The sequence below is a fragment of the Podarcis gaigeae genome, assembly GCF_964106915.1.
Source record: "Podarcis gaigeae genome assembly, chromosome: 17".
Lineage (NCBI taxonomy): Eukaryota > Metazoa > Chordata > Lepidosauria > Squamata > Lacertidae > Podarcis > Podarcis gaigeae.
The window spans coordinates 7,096,969-7,119,110 of NC_139694.1; the positions used below are offsets into that span (position 1 = coordinate 7,096,969).

General features: G+C 45.3%; 1 protein-coding gene across 1 annotated transcript in view; it reads left to right on the forward strand.

Moving 5' to 3' along the window:
* SHB (SH2 domain containing adaptor protein B) overlaps window positions 1–22,142 on the forward strand; it is a 162,688-nt gene that overhangs the window by 94,446 nt on the left and 46,100 nt on the right. The window contains exon 3 of the mRNA XM_083719217.1: window positions 12,373–12,588. Within this exon, the coding sequence (XP_083575343.1) occupies window positions 12,373–12,588 (216 nt within the window). The remainder of the gene's footprint in view (window positions 1–12,372; window positions 12,589–22,142) is intronic.

Consider the following 22,142-nt stretch of genomic DNA (forward strand, 5'->3'; position numbering starts at 1 on the left):
GGTGTGAGGTAGCTCCCTGTGTTCCTGTTCGTTTGTCAGAAAACATAACCTGAGTTGACGCCGATCTGTGTGTCAAAATGCTTGAATCCGTCTTTGTGTGTGTACCTTGCTTTAGGCCAGGGACTTTAAGCATAACCATTTGCAGAACAAACCTCTGGTGCAGAAGGGAAATCTCAGGAAACAGGGGGAAGTCATGGCAGGGAAGTAAGAAGAACACAACAGGAATCTGTTGCCAGTGGGCTGCTGTCAAACATCTGTCAACTTTCCCTTGCCAGCTGTTGCTGGCTTCTGTAATGCTATGACTAATTCTTCAACAGCAGTTCTCTTCGAGGACTGTAGCTTTCCCCTCAAGGAAAGCTTCTCTTACATCCTTGAGATGCAACATTGGAGTCCGGAATAACCTGCAGCCCCTCTTAATGAAATAACTCTCTTCCTTTTTTAAAAAAATGATAATAATTACCGTCTGGCTTGGTTCATCTGTGAACAGAGTTTCCCAAGCTTAGGCACATTTTTCTGAATTTAATAATAATAATGATAATAATAATAATAATAATAATAATAATAATAATGGTTACATTTTAGTCTTTTACACACACACACACACACACACACACACACACACAGAGCTTACATTTAGAATACAACAGAGTAAGAATTGCATACCCACAATGATGCCCCCATTCCCTTTGTGTCTCTGCGAGCCGCTGTTCTGTGTCTGTGGCAATCACAAAAATGTTTAAAAGTACCTTTTTAAAAAAACCCAGAGTCCTTTTGTTGGAGGTAATTCAGAGGAAAATTCCCAGGGGTCAAAAAAGACTATTTATTTATGTATGATACTACTGTGGCCCATGTTTTGTTAGCCCAATAATGGAAAACGAGCGAGGTCCCAACCAAAGAAGAATGGCAACTTAAACTGATGGAATACACGCAGCTTGCAGATTTAACATATAGAATAAGAGAACAAGAAGAATGTGTATTTAAAGAATCTGGAAAATGTTTACTGAATATATGGGTGAAAATTGTGTTTATTTAAAAACGCTGGTAGCATGAAGATAAATTCAACAGTTTAAATAAGTTTTGATGGATGTTACAACGGATTACTGAATGGCTTAGTTCATGTAAAATATGCAGGGATGTATGGTATGCAAAATGAACCATGGCAAGAGAAGAAGGGAAGTCATGGATTTAAGGTTGTTTAAATGAATATTTTGAAATGTAGATTAGAAAAATTATTTTTAAAAAATTAAAAAAGAAAAGCGGCACTATAGATCAGCGCCTCATGCAGAGAAGCAACGGGCAGCCTCTTCAGAGGGCAGATCATTCTGCTGAGTCTCTACATCAGGAGTGATGGGATGATCCAGTCATCCGCATGGCAGAGCGAAAAGTGAGTGGGAGAAGGCAAGGCTGGAGCACTAAAACACGTTGACACCAAGCGGGTGCTGCCTCTGTTGGTGGGTGTTTGGGGCTCTTAGGAGTTTGAAATTAATGAATGCCTCTCAGCAAACGAGTGCACACCAGCACACAGTCTGAAAAGCATTGCTGCTGCCTGTCCTCCTTAGCTGCTTATAGGTTTAATTAATACTCTGGGTACAAAATGCAAGCCTTCCACAAACATCTGCAAGCGTCAGAGCATCGATTGGTTAGTTGGGTCTCTGTCTCTTGTTGCTGGGGGGGAAGTTTGTTAGGAAGACTTTTTGAAAAGGTAAATTGAACGGGTAACATGAAAGACACGGGGATATCTTTATCGTGTTGTGATCCAAATAATTTTGTGATGGGGGGAAGGATATACATCTGGATCTGCTGCCCCCATGGGTCCTGCCACCTGAGGCGGTCGCCTCACCTTGCCTCATGGATAGGCAAGGTGTCACAAGTGGTCGACCTGCAGCGACAAAGCACCGTATTTTTCGTTCTATAAGACGCACCAGACCACAAGATGCACCTAGTTTTTGGAGGAGAAAAGCAAGGAAAAAAATATATTCTGAATCTCAGAAGCCAGAACAGTAAGAGGGATCACTGTGCAGCGAAAGCAGTGATCCCTCTTGCTCTTCTGGCTTCTGGGATAGCTGCGCAGCCTGCATTCGCTCCATAAGACGCACACACATTTCCCCTTACTTTTTAGGAGGGAAAAAGTGAGTCTTATAGAGCAAAAAATACGGTATATAAACTGCAGTCTAGCACATGTTGAGAATGGGCAGAAGTTGCTCTTCTTCCAGACACTAAGGTATCCCAAACGGGGGGGGGGGGGGGCACCTGGTTTAGCCATCGTGCTACCGCCCTCCCCCCTCCACGTTCTCCCATATCTGTGACAGACTTCCATTCATCCACATGTGGGGAGGGGAACCCCAGCACTTCGATCCGACATTGCAGCAGGCCAGATTTGCCCACTGTCTGTGAAACTGGCCACTCCAGTTTCTACCATCAGGAATTAGCTATAGGTGAATTTGGGAGTTCTGTAGGTGTGAGAACCTATGAATATCCAGATCTCTGGGGTTGGCAGCTAATGCGTTTATGAGGAATGACACACAAGAGACACCTTATCCCTCAAAGGGTCTCGGCAATATACAGTCGCACGAACCCCTCTGTGCAGCCACAGAGCATCATAAAGTAGGCAGTGTTCACAAATGCATGTTATAGTACAATGCTTAGAGCTGCTGTTGCATCCCCCCCCCCCCGCTATATTGTAGCCCTTTAAAAACTGGCAAGCATAAATAGCAGTCAGTTGTGCTCCAGCTAGAAATTGATTTCATTGGCGAGCTGTTCAGAAACTTCTGCTGCACAGAAGCTTTAATTTCCAGCATGTTATCAGCACTGTCAGATCAGGTTAAACAAAAGCTCGGTTAACATGGATTTTCTAAAACCAAACAAAAAAATAGAGAAGGTTGACCGAATCGTCACAATAAGAGAGCAGGTAGCAAGCAGTAAGGCTCCAGGTTTGAATCTGCGGACAAGATGTGTGAATCCATTTGTCTTCTTTATTGCCGATCTATTTGGGTCAGCACTCCTTGGAGTTTGACACAGGGTTGAATCAGGCCAGATTTGTCATGGCACAGTTGATTAGCCTGCTGGTTAATGTATGTCTGTATTTAATTACCCTATATCAGTGAGGCATGCAAACCTTCCCACGCACTCAGTTCTGTGCTGGGTGCTTGCGTGCCTGCATTGCTGTCAAAGAGGCTGCAGGGTTTTTTTCTTTTACACACACAGCTGTGAAGAGCCAGTCTTTGGGAGAGGCGGAGAGGGGGCGCTTACTGTTTACCCGCAAAATGACTGCTGTTATCACGGGGCAGAATGTACGCAGAGGAAGAGAGCTTCGTAAAACAGATTGGAGTGAATCTTCGGACACTTCCAGGCAGGGCTGGGAGATGCCTGCAACCCTGCAAAGTCAGTGTAGGTAGTTCACATCTAGATCAGGGGTCAGCAAACTTTTTCATCAGGGGGCTGGTCCACCGTCCCTCAGACCATGTGGTGGGCCGGACTATATTTTGAAAAAAATATATGAATGAATTCCTATGCCCCACGAATAACCCAGAGATGCATTTTGAATAAAAGGAAGCAGTCTACTCATGTAAAAACACCAGGCAGGCCCACAAATAACTCAGAGGTGCATTTTAAATAATAGGACATGTCAGGGAACTGCCATCGGAGCCAGAGGCGGAGGGAAGGCTCCAGAGCGATGCCAGAGAGGGTCCCAGCAGGGAGAGAGGCAGCCCATCTGCTGGGGAAGGAAATCAGCGTAACACCAGGGGTGAAGGGGGGCAGATGGGGGAATCGGAGAGAAGGCTCCAGGACTCTTCACCGGAGACCAGTGGGGAGAGCACGGGTCCTCCGCTGCCCACACCCTCCCTGCGCAGAAGACTTCTGTGCAGGGAGAGTAGGAGGAGACTTGGCGTCAAAGAACTTCTTTGCTGGAAGAAGTTTAAGAAACGCCCACTGACGGATTCTGCCAGCAACTGAGACAGCCACGAGTGCAAGGCTGTCCAGAGAGAAAGGTTCAACCAGGCAACCTAGCCAGGAGTGGCGGCAACTTACACACGAGCAACCCCCTTAGAACCATTACAGGACACTTTCTACTCATGTAAAAACATGCTGATTCCTGGACCATCCGTGGGCCAGATTGAGAAGGTGATTGGGCTGCATCTGGCCCCCGGGCCTTAGTTTACCTACCCCTGATATAGATGGACCAACAACTGGGGGGTAGCAGATTTTGGCGTTGCACAGGGCACTGCTGAAATTTGAGGTGCCAAGGTCCGCCACTGGCCCATGGCATTTGGGCACCTGAGATGAACCACAAAATAGAAGCTGGGAATGAGGCTTAAATCCATTCCTGGACCATGTCAAATCCTGGCCATTACAAAATCAAGATGCCTCCTATTTGGAGTCAACCGATCAATCATTTTATTTGTATGCCACCTTTCCAAAGTTGAAACTATGCTCAAGGTGGCTTACAACGTATAAAAAACCCCACATAGCTACAAACATAAAAGCAGTTATAAATAATAAACAAAACTTCAAAAACTGAACAATTTCCACATAAATCCAAAATAAAGATGCAAAAAAATTAGTATCAACAGCAACAGTACCCCCTCCAACAAAAACCCCCTCAACAGTGCCCCAACCCAAGATGAATAAATAAGCTGTTAGCATGCATCTGTTTGCATGCATATTTGAAAGCACCTGAAAATGTGCATTCCATGCAAAACAACCTGGGTTCTATTTCTTGGTCATGCCATGGCAGAGAGGAATATTTGATACCAGGATATATTCATTATAGGGCACTTTGCAAAGAAATGCAAGTCAGTAAGACAGGTTCCTGTCCTAGAGATCTTTCAGCCTATGTATTGTCAGTGTGAAGGCCACAGCCACAATCAAAGAATGGCAACTGATTCATAGCTGTCAACCGTCCCTTATTTGGCGGGAAAGTCCGTATCCCAGCTCCGTGTCCCGCTGCTGTCCCTTATTGATTATGTCCCTTAAATTTCCTGGGTTTCAAAGGAAGCAGCTCCTCTCCCTCCCTCCCTCCCTGCCAGCCAGGGAGGAGGGAGGCTCCAACTGTGTTGCTTGGCTGCGTTGCTCACCCAATAAGGAGTCTAAGAACAACTGCGGAGTGGAGCTTGCATGCTTTGTGCTGATCAAATCAGCCGCGTTGCCTAGGGACTCGCCTTTGCTCAGCGCTTCCCAGCGGAGAGGTGACGGTGGTTTTCCTTGCTGCATTCCCTTTGCGCTGTGGGAACCACCGCTTAAGGCTTCGTTTGGCTGCTGGTTGACTAAAATCCCTTATTTTGGCTGCTGGTCCCTTATTTTCAAATCTGTAAGTTGACAGCTATGAACTGATTGCTGGAAGAAATGGAAAGCACAAAAGTAGCAGGCACAGGATCAACACGTGCAAATATGAGGCATTGTGATAATAACTGTCACATCAAAGTTGCTTTCTGGTCCCTTTCATTAGGACCATAACTATAGTATACTCGCATTGCTGGGCAACTCTGCCCTGACTTCATACAAATCCAGGATTGTGAAGAGCACTACAGTTCCTTCAATGGAGGCTGCATGATGACAGTCTTACATTTTTAGTTTATAGGAAGAAATTTGAGAGTGCTGATACAGACTCTTCATGGTTGTATCTGTAGAATTTCTGCAGTTCAAAGCTCCCCCAGCCCTTGTGAAGGAGATCACTTTTATGGTGCAGGAAACATTTGCAGATGCAATATATATATATATATGCATGGGTGTCTCTGTGTTTTGTGGAACAGCCCTCCCAGCACTGGTTGGCAGGGATGGGGCCATGAGAGAGGCTGAGTATACTCCATGTCAGTTCCCAGCTGTCGTCTGGGCCCTCTGCCAGTTACCAAGCTTGGTTACGACAAATTTAAGCAAGCAAAGGGTGATCAAAGGTGATCTGTTTCTCAAGAGAGCCCAGTCCCCGGTGAAACAGAAGTCTGGGCAAACAGCCAGAGTTACTGCTCCCAGAGGGCCCCTTCCCATTTCCTCCAAAGCACAGGTATTCTACCCAGAGGACTTTTTGGGGAGTTGGCACAGTGAGGAGGCACCAACCCTCTAAGCCACATTCTAACAGCTGTTTAGTCGCTTCTGGGTCCTGGAACAACTGCATAACCTTTCATCTCTGTCCCTTAATCCTCAAGGGGACTTAAAGGCCTGTGGAGCAGAGCTGAATTGAATCCAGCATTTTGAAATGCCAACACTTATCTCAATAGTTTGTACTGCGGCATCTAACTCTACAGCCTAGCTTGGTCAAGTGGGGTGGAAGAGCCCAGTTACCTCCCGTCTTCTGAATTAACCTTTCCTTGCTGCATCTTTTTGGTTGCCTTGAGAGAGAATGTATTTCATTTTCAGCATCAGATGCCACTGGATGTATTTCCAGCTAATTATTATTATTAATATTATTATTTATTATTATTTATACCCCGCCCATCTGGCTGGGTTTCCCCAGCCACTCTGGGCAGCTTTCAACAGAATATTAAAATACTATAGTCTATTAAACATTAAAAGCTTCCATAAACAGTGCCTCCTCCAGATGTCTTCTAAAAGTCTGGTAGTTGTTTTTCTCTTTGACATCTGGTGGGCGGGCATTCCACAGGGCAGGTGCCACTACCGAGAAGGCCCTCTGCCTGGTTCCCTGTAACTTGGCTTATCGCAGTGAGGGAACCGCCAGAAGGCCCTCGGAGCTGGACCTCAGTGTCCGGGCAGAACAATGGGGCTAGAGACACTCCTTCAGGTATACTGCAAATCTTTGTTCCCACCCCACTACACTCTGTGTGGCAGATGGTTTGCAATGAATGCAGTGGACTCTCCTCCTTCACTCCTTCTTTTTAGTAAGCTGGGGCAGCTAACCTGGCTTAGCATTACATCCATACTGGAGATCATGGTTTGTTTCACCCCAGGCAAACCAGTCTGTTGAGCCATGGTTTGTTCTTGACTTACCCGCCGTGGTTTTGAATGGAAACGGACCACATTTTCTAAGTTGCATTCAATGTTAAGTATGAGGACCTCGGTTTGTTGCTCCCATAGGCTAAAGGGAAAGAGTGAAATGAATCGAATCCCAGCACTATGGTTTTCTATGAGGACTGAGCGATCCAAGCTGCATGTTACTCTGACACGTATATAGGTAATGGGAGTCTACTGACCATGGGGAAGAAGCTGATCCCATGGAAGAGATTGGAAAGAGAGGGGCTGGCAGGTAAAGTGGGTGCCTTTCCCACTTCCCATTTTTACTTGCTCCCCAGAAAGTGGAATTTCCACCTTTAAAAGGCTCACCATGCTCTACCTTCAGACCTCTCTGTCTGTCACATGTAAAAGCTATGGTTTCCCCAGTAGGGATGTATGGAAGTGAGAGCTGAACCATAAAGAAGGCTGATCGCCAAAGAATTGATGCTTTTGAATTATGGTGCTGGAGGAGACTCTGGAGAGTCCCATGGACTGCAAGAAGATCCAACCTCTTCATTCTGAAGGAAGTCAGCCCTGAGTGCTCACAGGAAGGACAGATCCTGAAGCTGAGGCTCCAAGACTTTGGCCACCTCATGAGAAGAGAAGACTCCCTGGAAAAGACCCTGATGCTGGGAAAGATGGAGGGCACAAGGAGAAGGGAACGACAGAGGACGAGATGGTTGGACAGTGTTCTCGAAGCTACCAGCATGAGTTTGACCAAACTGCGGGAGGCAGTGGAAGACAGAAGTGCCTGGCGTGCTCTGGTCCAGGGGGTCACGAAGAGTCGGACACGACTAAATGACTAAACAGCAACAACATCTGTCACATATAACTTGATTCTCAGAGTTTTAACAAGCAGATAGGGTTGTCCTGGCTATTCTTGAGGGTGAACCAACTTGGGTGTCCTGTTTTTCTTTTTCCCCCTGGGATTTTCCCCCTGGGATTTTCCCCTTGGGTTTTTCTATTTTTTGGTGTGGCCAGACAGTGTGCCAGAAGTTTCCCGTGACAGATCTCCTATATCCTTCCGAATTTTAGTACATATTTTTTCACATTCTTCATACTTAGGGCTTGGAAAGACAGGGATTAATCATGATAAGCTAAAACTGGCTCCCTCTTTCCCCCAGTGCCTAACAAAAGATAGCTTCTTCAGTTTCTGTATTAAATGAGTATGTTGAGTGTATTTTTAACAGCGAAAATTAAACCCAGCTTTTGAGAATCCTCACTAATTTCTAGGATGGGTCGGCTCGGTTTAGTTTAAAGGCACTCGGGACTGTGTGCTTACCCCGTGTTCTGGAGTTCCTTCCAGATTTCATATGAAATATTTTTTTTTTAATTAAAAAAAAAAACCAGACCCAAGAGTATTTACTCTGACGTTGTTGCAACTAGTTTCTGAGAATTACAATTGCTATCAAGCTGCAGTTCTGTGCATACTAAATGGGGGATAAATCCCTTAAATTAACTGGGACTTTCTTCCTAGTAAGCTTGCAAAGAATTTCATTTTAGGAAAACGTCCAGACCCTAGTACACACATCTCATAAGCTGCTGCCATATCACAAATGAAACATGGCAGAATCTGACTTGGCATGTCATACATTTGGGTTCTACCAACAAAGACTAGCTATCTTACTTAACATTTAAACAATGTGAATTTCAGACCATGGGAATCTGTGAGAATACATAAACATATACAGTGGTACCTCGGGTTAAGAACTTAATTCGCTCTGGAGGTCTGTTCTTAACCTGAAACTGTTCTTAACCTGAAGCACCACTTCAGCTAATGAGGCCTCCTGCTGCTGCTGCGCCACCGGAGCACGATTTATGTTCTCATCCTGAAGCAAAGTTCATAATCCGAGGTAATATTTCTGGGTTAGCGTCTGTAACCTGAAGCATCTCTAACCCGAGGTACCACTGTACTGGGCACAGACAGTCCATCATTATAAAAAATCTAGCAGTGACAATTTGTGCCTTTTGAAGTTTAGTTTAACAGTAAGGTAAAGGTAAAGGGACCCCTGACCATTAGGTCCAGTTGTCACTGACTCTGGGGTTGCGGCGCTCATCTCGCTTTATTGGCCGAGGGAGCTGGCATACAGCTTCCGGGTCATGTGGCCAGCATGACTAGGCCGCTTCTGGTGAACCAGAGCAGCACACGGAAACACCGTTTACCTTCCCGCTGGAGCGGTACCTATTTATCTACTTGCACTAGCATGCTTTCGAACTGCTAGGTTGGCAGGAGCAGGGACCGAGCAACGGGAGCTCACTCCATCTCGGGGTTTCGAACTGCCGACCTTCTGATCGGCAAGTCCTAGGCTCTGTGGTTTAACCCACAGTGCCACCCACGTCCTTGCTTAACTGTAGGCCTGTGTAAAGTGCATTGCAAAAGTACAATCTGGAAATCACAAGATCGTGAATGACCATGGACAGGCTCAGTTTATCCAGGAAGGGGTGCGGTTGGCATGCCACTCAAACCCAGTAAAAAGGCATGCCAGTGACTGTCACCACCTGAACCAGATCAGCTTCAAGTCTGTGGCTTCAAGGAGCATGCAGTCCCTATTTGTAGATCCAGGGCCTATTTGTAGATTATCCTCCAGGCAACAGAATTCTGGCTGAAATCCACAGTCATGCAATTTGCAGGATGCCCTTAGGAAAGATGTGCCTTGCTGCACAATTTCCTCCCAATGTTGTTGTAAGGGTAAAGTAAGATGGGTGGTCTGCTTGAGATTGCTGTCCTTTGAGAACAGGATGGGAATTGGGGGGGGAGGTGAAAGGCAGGGCAGCAAGGAACAAGCACTAAAATTAACAGTTCAATTATTTACATGCCTACACAGAATAAAACCCCACTGAGTTCAGTAGTGTTTATTCCCAAATTAGTGGATATCAGATTGCAGCCTATACAGTGGTACCTCGGGTTAAGTACTTAATTCATTCTGGAGGTCCGTTTTTAACCTGAAATTGTTCTTAACCTGAGGTACCACTTTAGCTAATGGGGCCTCCTGCTGCCGCCGTGCTGCCGGAGCACGATTTCTGTTCTCATCCTGAAGCAAAGTTCTTAACCTGAAGCACTATTTCTGGGTTAGCGGAGTCTGTAACCTGAGGCGTATGTAACCTGAAGCATATGTAACCCGAAGTACCACTGTATATAATAAGAGGTGCTGGCTGGGGTTTATACTTTTCAATTTTAGCCCCTCTTATCTGTTAATAACATTTTATATGACACTGAAAATTAGATGGGGGCTGTACTGTCGCTGAACTTATATCAACAAGCATGATTTTACAACAAAAAGGCATTTTTTTCATTGGCATTAAGAGATCAAAGGATAATATTAATAGTCACAAAACCAGGGCATTATAATGTAATCTTCAAAGAGAGCTTGAATGGTCTTTCTGAAGCCTTTTGTTCAGGACAGTCTTTCAATTGCTCTTCTCCCCACCCCCAGTCATTCATTCATTCTCTCTCTCTCATATATATATATATATATATATATATATATATATATATATACTCCTCATGGCCTTGTAATCCCCAAAGCTAGGCTCCCAAGTAAGTAGCGTTAGCACACACAGTTTGATTCCTTGGTCGTTCCAAGCTGCATTTTAAAGCTTAAAGCAGTAGTAGCAATTACAGCTTTCATGATGGAAAATGCCCCAGTTCTGCCTCTTAAGTATAGCTGATACTTAGGTATTCTGGTCCAGCCAGATCTGTCAGAATCCATCATGTTAGCGCTGTTCTTACAGCACAGTTTGTGAAGGCGGGAAGTGTATTTTGATTTCAATTTCAGGGAAATACTTTCCGTGGACCACAACTGAGTAAAATTGAAACTCAAAACAAATTAAAGGTGTTTTAATATCGGTACGCCTAGACAATGGCCTTATGGGAAACATAATGCTTAACCATGGTGCTTCATTTCTCCCCTTTAATCATGGTTCAGCACTGCATGTAAATACCTAAACCGTGGTTAAGGGTTGGCTGCAAAACTGAAAGTGAGATCATTGCTTGAAGTAAGTTTGCTTTAGCTAATGTTACGTTTGCTTCATGTTACGTTCTTTCAGGTTACGTCCCGCAGTGACCTGGAAGTACCAGAAAGGGTTACTTCCGGGTTTCGCCGCTCGTGCATGCGCACAAGCACCAAATTACACCGCGCACTTGCGCAAAAACGGTACTTCAGGTTGCGCTCTTTTCATGTTGCGAATGGGCCTCCAGAACGGATCCCTTTCACAACCAGAGGTGGTGTTGTTGTTGTTGTTCAGTCGTTTAGTCGTGCCCGACTCTTCGTGACCCCATGGACCCAAATGACTAAACAACAACAACAAGTCTCTTCTCTTTTTGTTGTTAGGTGTAATGTTCACAATTTCTCTCTAAAAGACAGAGAAACTCTACCTGCCCTGCCACTTCCCGATTTCATTGACAAACAATAAAAATAGCTTGTGATTTAAGGTAAATGTTTGACAAGTCTTCCGTATTATGGATTTCTAAGGCAAGAGGCTGCAATTCATGCCTGAAGTTGCCCAAGCCGCTTACAATTTGATTCAGGCCCTTAGGAATTTCAAGTATTTATTCAACCTCCAGTTCGTGAGCTTCCAGCATTCAACAAATCCTGTCTTAGCCAGCCCAATATTGACCAACTAAAGCTGATTTCATATGTGAATTTTAGAAACATGAAGCCGCATAATGATTAAGCGTGAATTGGTGGGAGGGTTCTATGAAAGCTTAAGATGAGCAGACTTCAGAAATGGGGTATTAAAGTTCCGCCCAGATTTCATATAATACGGTGTTGTTCACAGAGATTGTTGAGCCCCTGAGATGCCATAATACCGTGGTACCTCAGAAGTCGAACGGAATCCGTTCTGTTCAACTTCCAAAACATTCAGAAACCAAGGTGCGGCTTCTGATTGGCTGCAGGAAACTCCTGCAGCCAATCAGAAGCCACGGAAGTCACGTTGGGCATTCGGGTTCCAAAGAACGTTCTCAAACCAGAACACTCACTTCCGGGTTTGCGGCATCGGGGAACCAAAACGTTCAACTTGCAAGGTGTTCATGAAACAATTGTGGGGTAGGGTTGTGTTGGGCCTCTTGAGCTGCAGATAAAACAGGCTTTCTCTAAATTCTTGCTTTAATTAGGATAATATTTCTTATCTTCACTGCTATTTTGGTTGATTTATTTTGCCATTTGGCGAAATAGAGAGAGAGAGAAACAACTAAATGTTGCACGTGTTCTAGTAAACTGTTATTGAAATCATTGATCTGTTTCTTGTCTTTTTCTGCTTGAGAGGGAAAGTTAAATATGGAAACCTTTTAGCAGCTTCCTATTTCTGCACTGTGCCATTTTGACGTTTGCATTCATCCACCGTCTAGTAGGGCTCCCCCACCCCCTGACCTCATGTTGCTGCCGTAAGCAAGCAAATTAACCCAATTATTTCTTTACCTCCCTATAGAATTCCAGAGGCAAGACAGTGTGAAACCCCAGCAGAAAGACATCCAGCTGTACGACACACCTTACGAACCTGAAGGCAATGGTGTGGAGTCAGATTCTGAAAGCATCGTGAGTCAGCGCTTGAGAGAGAGCAAGTTGCCACAGGACGACGACAGGCCTGCAGACGAATACGACCAGCCGTGGGAGTGGAACAAAGTCTCCATTCCAGCTTTAGCAGGTGAGGCCATTTCGAGCGAATCTTTTCAGCTCTGCTTTTATGTCTTGCAAGAGACACCAAAGAGCATTTTACAACATGGCAAAGGAGCTTCAGTGGTTTTGAGCGCTGGATGTTTCTGACTGGTAAAGGTAAAGGGACCTCTGACCATTAGGTCCAGACGTGGCCGACTCTGGGGTTACAGCGCTCATCTCACTTTAATGGCCGACGGAGCTGGCGTACAGCTTCCGGGTCATGTGGCCAGCATGACTAAGCCACTTCTGGCAAACCAGAGCAGCACACGGACATGCCATTTACCTTCCCGCTGGAGCGGTACCTATTTATCTACTTGCACTTTGACATGCTTTCGAACTGCTAGGTTGGCAGGAGCAGGGACCGAGCAACGGGAGCTCACCCCGTTGCGGGGATTCAAACCACCGACCTTCTGATCGGCAAGTCCTAGGCTCTGTGGTTTAACCCACAGCGCCACCCACATTTTTGAGCGCTGGATATTTCTGACTGGACAGGCTGTTATTTATTATAATTATCATTATTATTTGATTAAATTTGTATACAGTCATACCTTGGTTGTCAAATGCCCTGGAACTTGGATGTTTTGGCTCCCGAACGCTGCAAACCCAAGAGTGATTGTTCCGGTCTGCAAACGTTCTTTTGGAACCTTAACGTCCAACTGAGTTTCCATGGCTTCCGATTGGCTACGCAGCCAATCAGAAGCTGCGCTTTGGTTTCCGAACAACTGTAAGTGGAACCTCGGTTTTTGAACGTAATCTGTTCCGGAAGTCCGTTCGAGTTCCAGAACATTCGAAAACCGAAAACTCAGTATGAAAACCTCAATACGGAAGCTGTGTGGCATGTTCGACTTCTGAGGCGAGTTCAAAAACTGAAGCATTTACTTCCGGTTTTACGGCATTCAAAAACCCAAATGTTTGAAAATGGAGATGTTCGAGAACCGAAGTACCGCTATACCACCCTTAATCCGAAGATCACAGGGTAGTTCACACCACAAAAATACAAAATGGAAACACAAGAATATGTAGTAAAACCAAGGCTTTTTTTCCCAGCCAGAACTCACTGGAACTCAATTCTAGCACCTCTTAGGTGGGCACTATTGCCATTCTAAGAGAACGATGTTAATGGTGTGGTCCAGCACCTCTTTTCTAGAAAAATAGCACTGAATAAAACAGAAACAAGAATAAAAACAAACCAATAACCCACCCACCCAAACACATTCAAAAGGTCATAGCATGTTAATCAGCCAAAGGTCAGGTTGAAGAGAAATGTTTTAGCTTGGCACCTAAAATTATGTAATGAAGATGTCGGTTGAACCTCCTTGGGGAGAGCATTCCACAAGCAAGGAGCCATCACAGAAAAGGCCCGTTCTTCTGTTGTTACCCTCCAGACCTCATGTGGTGGAGACACACAAAGATAGGCCTCAGGTGATGATCGCAGGGTCCAGGTTGATTCATATTAAAGTTTGCTTGTTTATCGGCCCCCCGCAGCACTGTGTTCAGAAATCCAAATGTGCTCACAGGCCTAGAAAGGCTGGCAACCTCTGGCCCAGGGCACCCCAACTTTAGCTGCCATAATTGAGGAATGTCAGCAGGAGGAGGTTGTAGCCTATACAGGCTTGCTCCTTCTGGTCCATGTCCCTGTGTGGGCAAACAAGGCTTGAGCTGCTGTGAAATTTCGAACCTTTTCTTTGGCAGCAAGCAAAACCCGACATCCAAAGCTCCAGTAGCCATTGGGGCAGAGGTGAGGAACAGACCATCTTCTCAAACCAGCCGTTCTTCCCTGGTTTGAGGCAGACCGAAATACAGGCAAGGTCCTTGGGTGCTTCTGTTACTCGAGGGCACTTGCCATTCTGTGAACGTGAATACAGGCTTGGAGCCTTCAGGAGATGTTACCCCATTTCCTTCCGCTGAAAATGAATGCTGTGCTTACTCATAACTGTGTAACCGGATGCTGGAATGATTCCTTATCGCTAATTGAATTCCTGGCTGCTATTGCAAAAGAAGAAAAGAGCGGGGGGGGGCATGTTTCCTTAGCCTATCTGTCTGATCCTGTGTTGAGTTTAAATGTTTTACTTAAATTGGGCTGCAGTCAATGAGGATAAACCTGTGTGTTAGAAAATGTTCTTCTACATCCCACAATGTACCTTTTTTCCTGTGTGAGGCTATGGCTGGGAAGCAAATTTATGCCTCCCTCACTTTTCCACTGTATGTTTATGCTTCATTAATTTTCTACGTAATTGAAAAACCTAATTAACACACTTCTTACATCCATTGTGTGCAGAATAACAACCAGGTGTAGCTAACACCAAGAACCGTAGACAGGGGGTGGGAGATGGGGGTATTCCTATTCTCTTCCCTAAATTTTTAGGTTTGGGTTTGTTTTCTTTTACAAATGATCTCTACCGTTTGCTTTTTGGGGGGGTAGGCAGTGAAAACCCATTTTTTCAGACTAAGCACTCCACTTTTCAGTGTTTCAACCAACGAAGGCAAATAGACTTGGACGCTTACCAAGCACTTGACAGGAGTTTTGTCTGTTCATTGTCAAGGCAGATCCACACCATATATTTAAAGCACAGTCAAAATACATTTAGAAGCACACAGCTCCTTCCTCCCCTCAGAGAATCCTGCAAACTGTAGTTTTCCCTTCACATATCTACAATTTCCAGTACCATTAACAAACTACAGTTCCTGTTATTATTTTAAGGGGGGCATGTGCTTTAAATGTGTGTTGAATGTGTTTTAAATGTATGGCATGGATCTGCCCTTGGCCACAGATACTTTGCTGCCTGAGGTGGAGCCCAGATGACACAGGTATGCGCATGGGTGTGCACACAACCATCAGGGCCACAACTTAAAAACTCTTGCTCCCATCACTCAAACACCAATCCTGCCTTTGTCTTTTCTCTCCCTGCCATGCCAACTGAAGTTGGTTACTTCACCTGTTGCATCCCAGAGCCCCCTCTAGTTTTTGTTTGTTTGTTTGTTTGTTTGCTATTGAAAAAAGATATTAACCCACTTTTTACTAATTTGAGAACTTTAAATTCAACCAGATTAGTATACATGTTGTCAGGGAACTGCCATCGGCTCAGGGGCAAGAGGGGAAAAGCCGGATGGATTACAGAGAGCCCCCAAAGATTGTGGGAAGCAGCACTTCCTCAGCGGAGGAAGGAAGCCACGCCTCTAGTGGGGAGGAGATGCAGGCCTTGCAGGAGGTGAGGCGGTGCCAGAACACCTTGCCTGAGCAAAGCGGGGAGGAGAGAGGTCCCCCGTTACCCACGCCTTCCTTGCGCAGTAGGCTTCCGTGCAGAGAGGGGAGGCGCAGACTGGGCGTCAAGAAACTACAGTGGTGCCCCGCAAGACGAACGCCTCGCAAGACGGAAAACCCGCTAGACGAAAGGGTTTTCCGTTTTGGAGGCGCTTCGCTAAACGAATTTCTCTATGGGGTTGCTTCGCAAGACGAAAAAATCTTGTGAGTTCCCGCAGGGTTTTTTCGCTTCCCCCCCCCTTTCCTAAGCCACTTATCAGCTGTTCCGCTGATAAGCTGCTTAACAGCTGATCGCTAAAAGCTGCTAGACCGCTAATAGCGCTAAGCCGCTAATAGGGTTGCTTCGCAAGACGAAAAAACCGCTAGACAAAGAGAATCGCGGAACGGATTCTTTTCGTCTTGCGAGGCACCACTGTACTCTGCTAGGGAAGGTTTAAGGACCGCCCACTCACGGATTCTGCCAGTGAATGAGCCAGCCACAGAATAGAGGCGCTCTGCATTCTAACGGTTTTTATCACCAATAAGAAACCTTTAAAGCAGACTATTGAAGCATATTGCCTGATTGCTCTCGAGCAACCAACCGATACCTCTAACACATGTATTTTAGGTTTTTGCACCCACCCCAATATTTCAGGTTCGGGTGTTGCTATTAACCAAATATACCCCCACCTAACAAACCTGCTGCCAAATTTCAAGGCAAACCTGCTGTCAGATTTTAAGAAGAAGAAAAAGAGTTTGGATTTGATATCCCGCTTTATCACTACCCGAAGGAGTCTCAAAGCGGCTAACATTCTCCTTTCCCTTCCTCCCCCACAACAAACACTCTGTGAGGTGAGTGGGGCTGACAGACTTCAAAGAAGTGTGACTGCCCAAGGTCACCCAGCAGCTGCATGTGGAGGAGCGGGGAAGCGAACCCAGTTCCCCAGATTACGAGTCCACCGCTCTTAACCACTACACCACACTGGCTCATCAAACATTCAAGCACCTGGAGTGAAGGAAGGGCCTGTAATCCCCCCCCCCAACTTGTTTTACACAAGGGAAGGGGAATTTATTTTGCTCAGGTGACACTGGTTTTAGTCAAACTAAACCACCCTTTTTTGTAAGCGATGCTGCAACTTCGATGTTGCCTTCTTGGAGAGCAAACTGGATTGAGGTGTGGTTTGCATAATAGACGTGAACTGTTGCGTAAGATTTTGACTGGATAGTTTAATATAGTGCAATGCAAAGACTGAGACAGAAAAAATCCACATTAGTTTAGGGGGAAATGTAGGAGTCCTAATCTGCCAACTGGACAAGCTCAGTCTGTGGCATAAATTAATACAATGAGCTTGGCTTCTAACACACAATATAGAGGGTCTCATCCAAGTGAAGACAATTTAAAAAACAAATCAGTGACTCCTAAATCCTCAACCGAAATATTCTACCAGAAAATTCTCTTTGATGGTATGCATGTGAGGAGCAGAGGACATTGGATGCTGAGTTGTAGTCTGGCATATTGCTGAGCTGCACGAAAGATGGCAGAAGGAAGCCTTCATCCTCTGCCCTTCATTTTTCTCATGCAAAAGCTACACTTTATAGTTGCTCAATTCAGACATCATGCCAAACCATGTTTCCTATGCATGAGGAAAACCATGGTTTACAACTCCCACTCAGCAGTTGAGGATCAAGGTAAATGAGTCCCGATTCTACTTTGCTATCTGATCTCAAATTATGGTTTATCAGTTCAAGCGCCACACATGCCATGGTTAAGCTTCCTGAAGTATGCCTTGCTGTGATGTCTAAATTGGTGCACTAAGCATGTTTGCAGATCAGAGTACGAGATGAGCCATGCACAAGCTGTCCATGCCCTACCTAGTTCATGCTGGGTAGAAGCAAACCACAATCCCTTGTTTAGGGTTGCATCCAAGCCAGAGATCGTGGTTTGTTCTGCTCCAAACAAACCACAATGATAAGCCAAGGTTTGTTATTGGTTTATGGTTACCAGATGTGCAAATACAACCACACTGCTGAGGCAGAAAAGGTTTAAGTTTCACATTTGTGTTCAGTATGAAGAAGAAAAAATACACCATATGTAACTCCATGATACTCTTTACTTAAAGTGGATTTAAAAAATACCTTGGCTTAAAATAAACCTCTCTTATCATGCTAAAGCCAGCTGGAACTTTTCTTTATTGCTGTGCAGTCTCCACCAGGCATTGGGCTTATTACTTGACACTCATTAATTGCTCTTAAAGCCAATTCCATATTTTAATGACCTAAGTAAATACCTTGAGTAGCCTGTACCCAGCTGGTAGTATGTATCTGAATAGACCTCTGTTTGGATTCCCTATACCTGGTTTGATCATGTATGATGAGCAAAACAGCAGCTGCAGGAGAAGGTTGCTACTTGTTCTTTGGCAATCAGAAGGCTTTTATGATCTCGACTGTTTGCATTTGCTCAGTAGTAGGGCTATTTATTCTCATTAGACTGCTGGACAGAAGACTGTCACTACTTTTGTGCAAACAGATGAGGTGCCTTCCTCTTGCCAGCAAACTTTGAAAGTTATTTGGGAAGACAAGCCAGGCAGCTGAATGAATTATGGCATCCCTGTATGATGCCAGGAATTATGTACACACAGAAAACTTCGGCGGCGGCTGTTATTGTGATGAGTAGACACTTTTTATCTACCCAAATGGATGTTGGGCCTGGCTGTCTAGTAAAGGGAGATATGGTATTAAAATATTGCTGTATGTCAAGACAGCTAGGAGGACCATGTTAGCTATGATACCTAAATTATTATTTTTATCTGCAGAGGCAATGTAGCTCTAAAACTGGGGTAGCCAGTGTGGGGCTTTTCAGATGACATTGAACTAAAACTCCCATCATCTCGATGGTTAGCCATGCTTGCTGAGAGGTAATGGGAGTTGAGAAGCCCACAATACCCACAGAGCATCAGGACTAGAAAGGTTATTGCCTTCTTTAACCCAGAAATCTCTGGTACCTAGAGCTGCAAACTGCACAGGTGCCCTCCCCCTCGATATTTTCTTTAAATCATGAAACCCCCTCCCCCCCAAATATCAGTCTCTTAAGGGTCAACCTGGATGCGATGGCCGCAAGTTCAGGTGTGTGTTTAAACTGTTTAACCTTGACTTGTCACAGACACCCAGAAGTTGGGAGGTTAATGGGGGGGGGGGACTGAGAAGGGGAGTGTGGGCGAGGAGTGCAGAATCCTTACCCCTTTGCAGCCCATCTAGCCAAATCTTTTTCTCTTAGCCCTCCATCTGTTTTGGACTACAACTCCCATCAGTCCCCACTTGCACGGCCAGTGGTCAAGGATGATGGTTGCTGTAGTGCAGAACATTTGGAGGGCACCAAGTTGACTATCATTGGATTAGAAGCTGAGGTTAGTTTCCTCAGCCCCAAGGCTTAAAGCTTATTTAAACTTAAAGAAGGTATCCAAGCAGCTTTAGCATATAAAATAAAAAAGCATGAACATCAACAGCAGCAGCTGGGAATGACAAATTTCTAGATTCTAGATGCTTTCTGGATGTGGTTGGACTCCTGACTCGCAGCCAGCATGGCCAGTGGTTAGGGATGATAGGAGTCTTAGTCTTGTGGCCCAAGGATGTCCTCTCTTTGCTATGCAGTCTACTGTTAGCCATACCAGCCATTCTTTGGCTAGAGTGCCATTTTGGCCATTATCTTCCTCGGCCTCCTTCCTCCCTTGCATGGGCTCACATACGTTTCTCCTGCTCCTCTCACTAGGCCTAGAAATGAATTCTTCAACTACGAGGTACAACATTTATATGAATGTGGGGTATCTTTTAACCCCAGTTGTGAAACCCAGAGACTTCATAGGGGTAGAGGAAGCAGATGAACCTCAGGCCTACTTTCAAACTCTCCACACAAGATCGAGCCATGTTTCCCTCCTCTTGGTAAAAACCAACCAGTCTCTGACAGACATTTCCCTGCAAGCCTTTCATCAGGCAAGGCCCTAAGAAATAGTAGGATAATCTTTAGAAATGGCAATTAGCCATCTCAGGCTTGTACAGTTACTTGGGAGCAAGTCCCATGGTTCTCTTTGGAACTTCCATCAAAGTCAGCAAACATATGACCGGTCTGTCAGTCATGCTAAGCTTTCCCTAGTGACAACCATTCTTTCCAGCTTCATCAATAAGTCTTCAGATATTGAGGTTTCCATAGATTCCGCTCACCATATTGAAATGACTTGGAGTGCACATGTTAATTGTAAAATGCAAGGTTTCTCTACCAAAAAACATCTCATTATCAGTATGGGGAAAAGCAGGTTTTTCCCCAGTGGGTATCGAAGAAAGCGCCGCTCCCTCTACCCATTCTGAAGTATTTCAGAATATGTTCTCCGTTACAGATTTCATTATAGGAAGACTCCCTCTGCGTGTGTGCCTCTCTGTGTTTTTTAAAATTCTCATATGAGTTGTGTATTCATCAAAGTGGGCAACAGTTTTTTTCAAAGTCTACTGCTACGCCGTGGGTTGATTGCTATTCTTGTTCTGATGCATTGGAACTGCACAGTAAACATGTTTGAACTTCTTTGAAGTTATTAGTTTTGATTGTTTTCCAAATTCAGTGAATGCCTAAGCTGCTGCCGCTGCTGCTTCCCACACAGGTGTGGTGATTATGTGCAATCTAGACATGTTCCCCCCCACCCCCCCACCCCCGTTTTGTAGGCGGTATATGAAAAGCTAAAACAGTAGCTCAGTTGTCTGTCTGACACCGAAACAGCAATCTGAATATTTAGCGCATGATTCTTACCACAGCAAAACACCTCCAGCTGGAGGGCAAATTTGTGTGCTGAAAAATACTCGTGAATTGTGAATAACAAAATATACGAAATCTCTTGGCCTCACAGCTATGGGCTTGTTTGCGAAAGCTGGAGAATATATTCCCCAGAGTTCTAATAGCTTTCAATAAATAAACCCAAGAGTACCCAACCTATACCCAACCTATGGCTTGGGTACCAGAAGTGGCACAGGCCATGGGGACATGTTGCATTCCTGGGCAGGAGCAGCAGAACCCATGGGCTTGGATATAGGGCATGGTCAGGCTTGCATCCTTGTGCACCTCTCTGCGCTGCACCTTTTGCCTTGTCTCCCTCTTAATAGGTGTCAGGCATGGAGAGTCCTCCTCTCCCTTCACAGATAAGGATTAACAAGCAGTTGATAGATTTATAGTCCTTTTATTGTAGCATCATGTTGCAAGCACAAATATACAGCTCTCCGCAAGGAGGGCAGTTGGCTACTCTAAATCCGACTTCCACAGCAGTCAAGACGCCAATGGGAAGTTCCTCCCCCTCCCCTTCTGCCTCCTTTGCTCTCTGATACGTTTGGACCTCCGTGGTCAGTCACTGTTGAGATGTCCGTTCCACCTTAAGGAACAGACATGGGATTGTTAGGTGTCACATGTCTGTTTACATTCCAGCACAGTACGCTGGGAACCTCCATTGTGTATAGCTTTTGCTTTTCCCCTTCTCTCTGAGACGACATGAGAGAGAGACGACATGTTTCTTTGTCCTGATTTATGATTAATAAATCTGTAGATAGAGTATGCTTCCACAAGCCTCATGCCTATTCTGTGTGCACACTTCTCTCTGCTGATAGCACGCCCTGGCTTTGAAGCATGGGTCGCTGATTTAGGTCAGAGCACGGGCTGATAGAAGGAGTCGGCTGAGCTGGGGCTTGCCAGCTGGCCTCCCGGCCCTCTGCATGTAGACACCCACACTCTCAAGTGACGTCTCGACTAGCTGCCCCCTCCCTTCTGGCTCCCTTGTCATTATCTCGTAACTGGATAACTCCTCCCTAAGCTCAAAATAAATAAAAAAATTGTTCAGTAGCACCAAGTTTGTTCTGGGTATACTTAGTTGGTCTCTAAGGTGCTACTGAACATTTTTTATTATTATTATTTCGACTGCGTCAGACCAACATGGCTACCTACCTGAATCCTCCCTTAGCTGTTCAGCTTCTGTCTCTCTTTTCTTCTGAACGCGCTGTGGTCAAGGGACTCTTCCCCCTCCTGCTCTCCATCAGAGAGTAGCTGGTCTGCCATAGAATGCATTCCCCAATCCTCGTCTTGAGACCATTCCCTGACAATAGGTTAGGGGCAAAACCACACCATAACATTAGGCAGTTTGAGGAAAGTGAACTGCACTTAAAGGTAAAGGGACCCCTGACCATTAGGTCCAGTCGTGGATGACTCTGGGGTTGCGGCGCTCATCTCTCTTTCTTGGCCAAGGGAGCCGGCGTACAGCTTCCGGGTCATGTGGCCA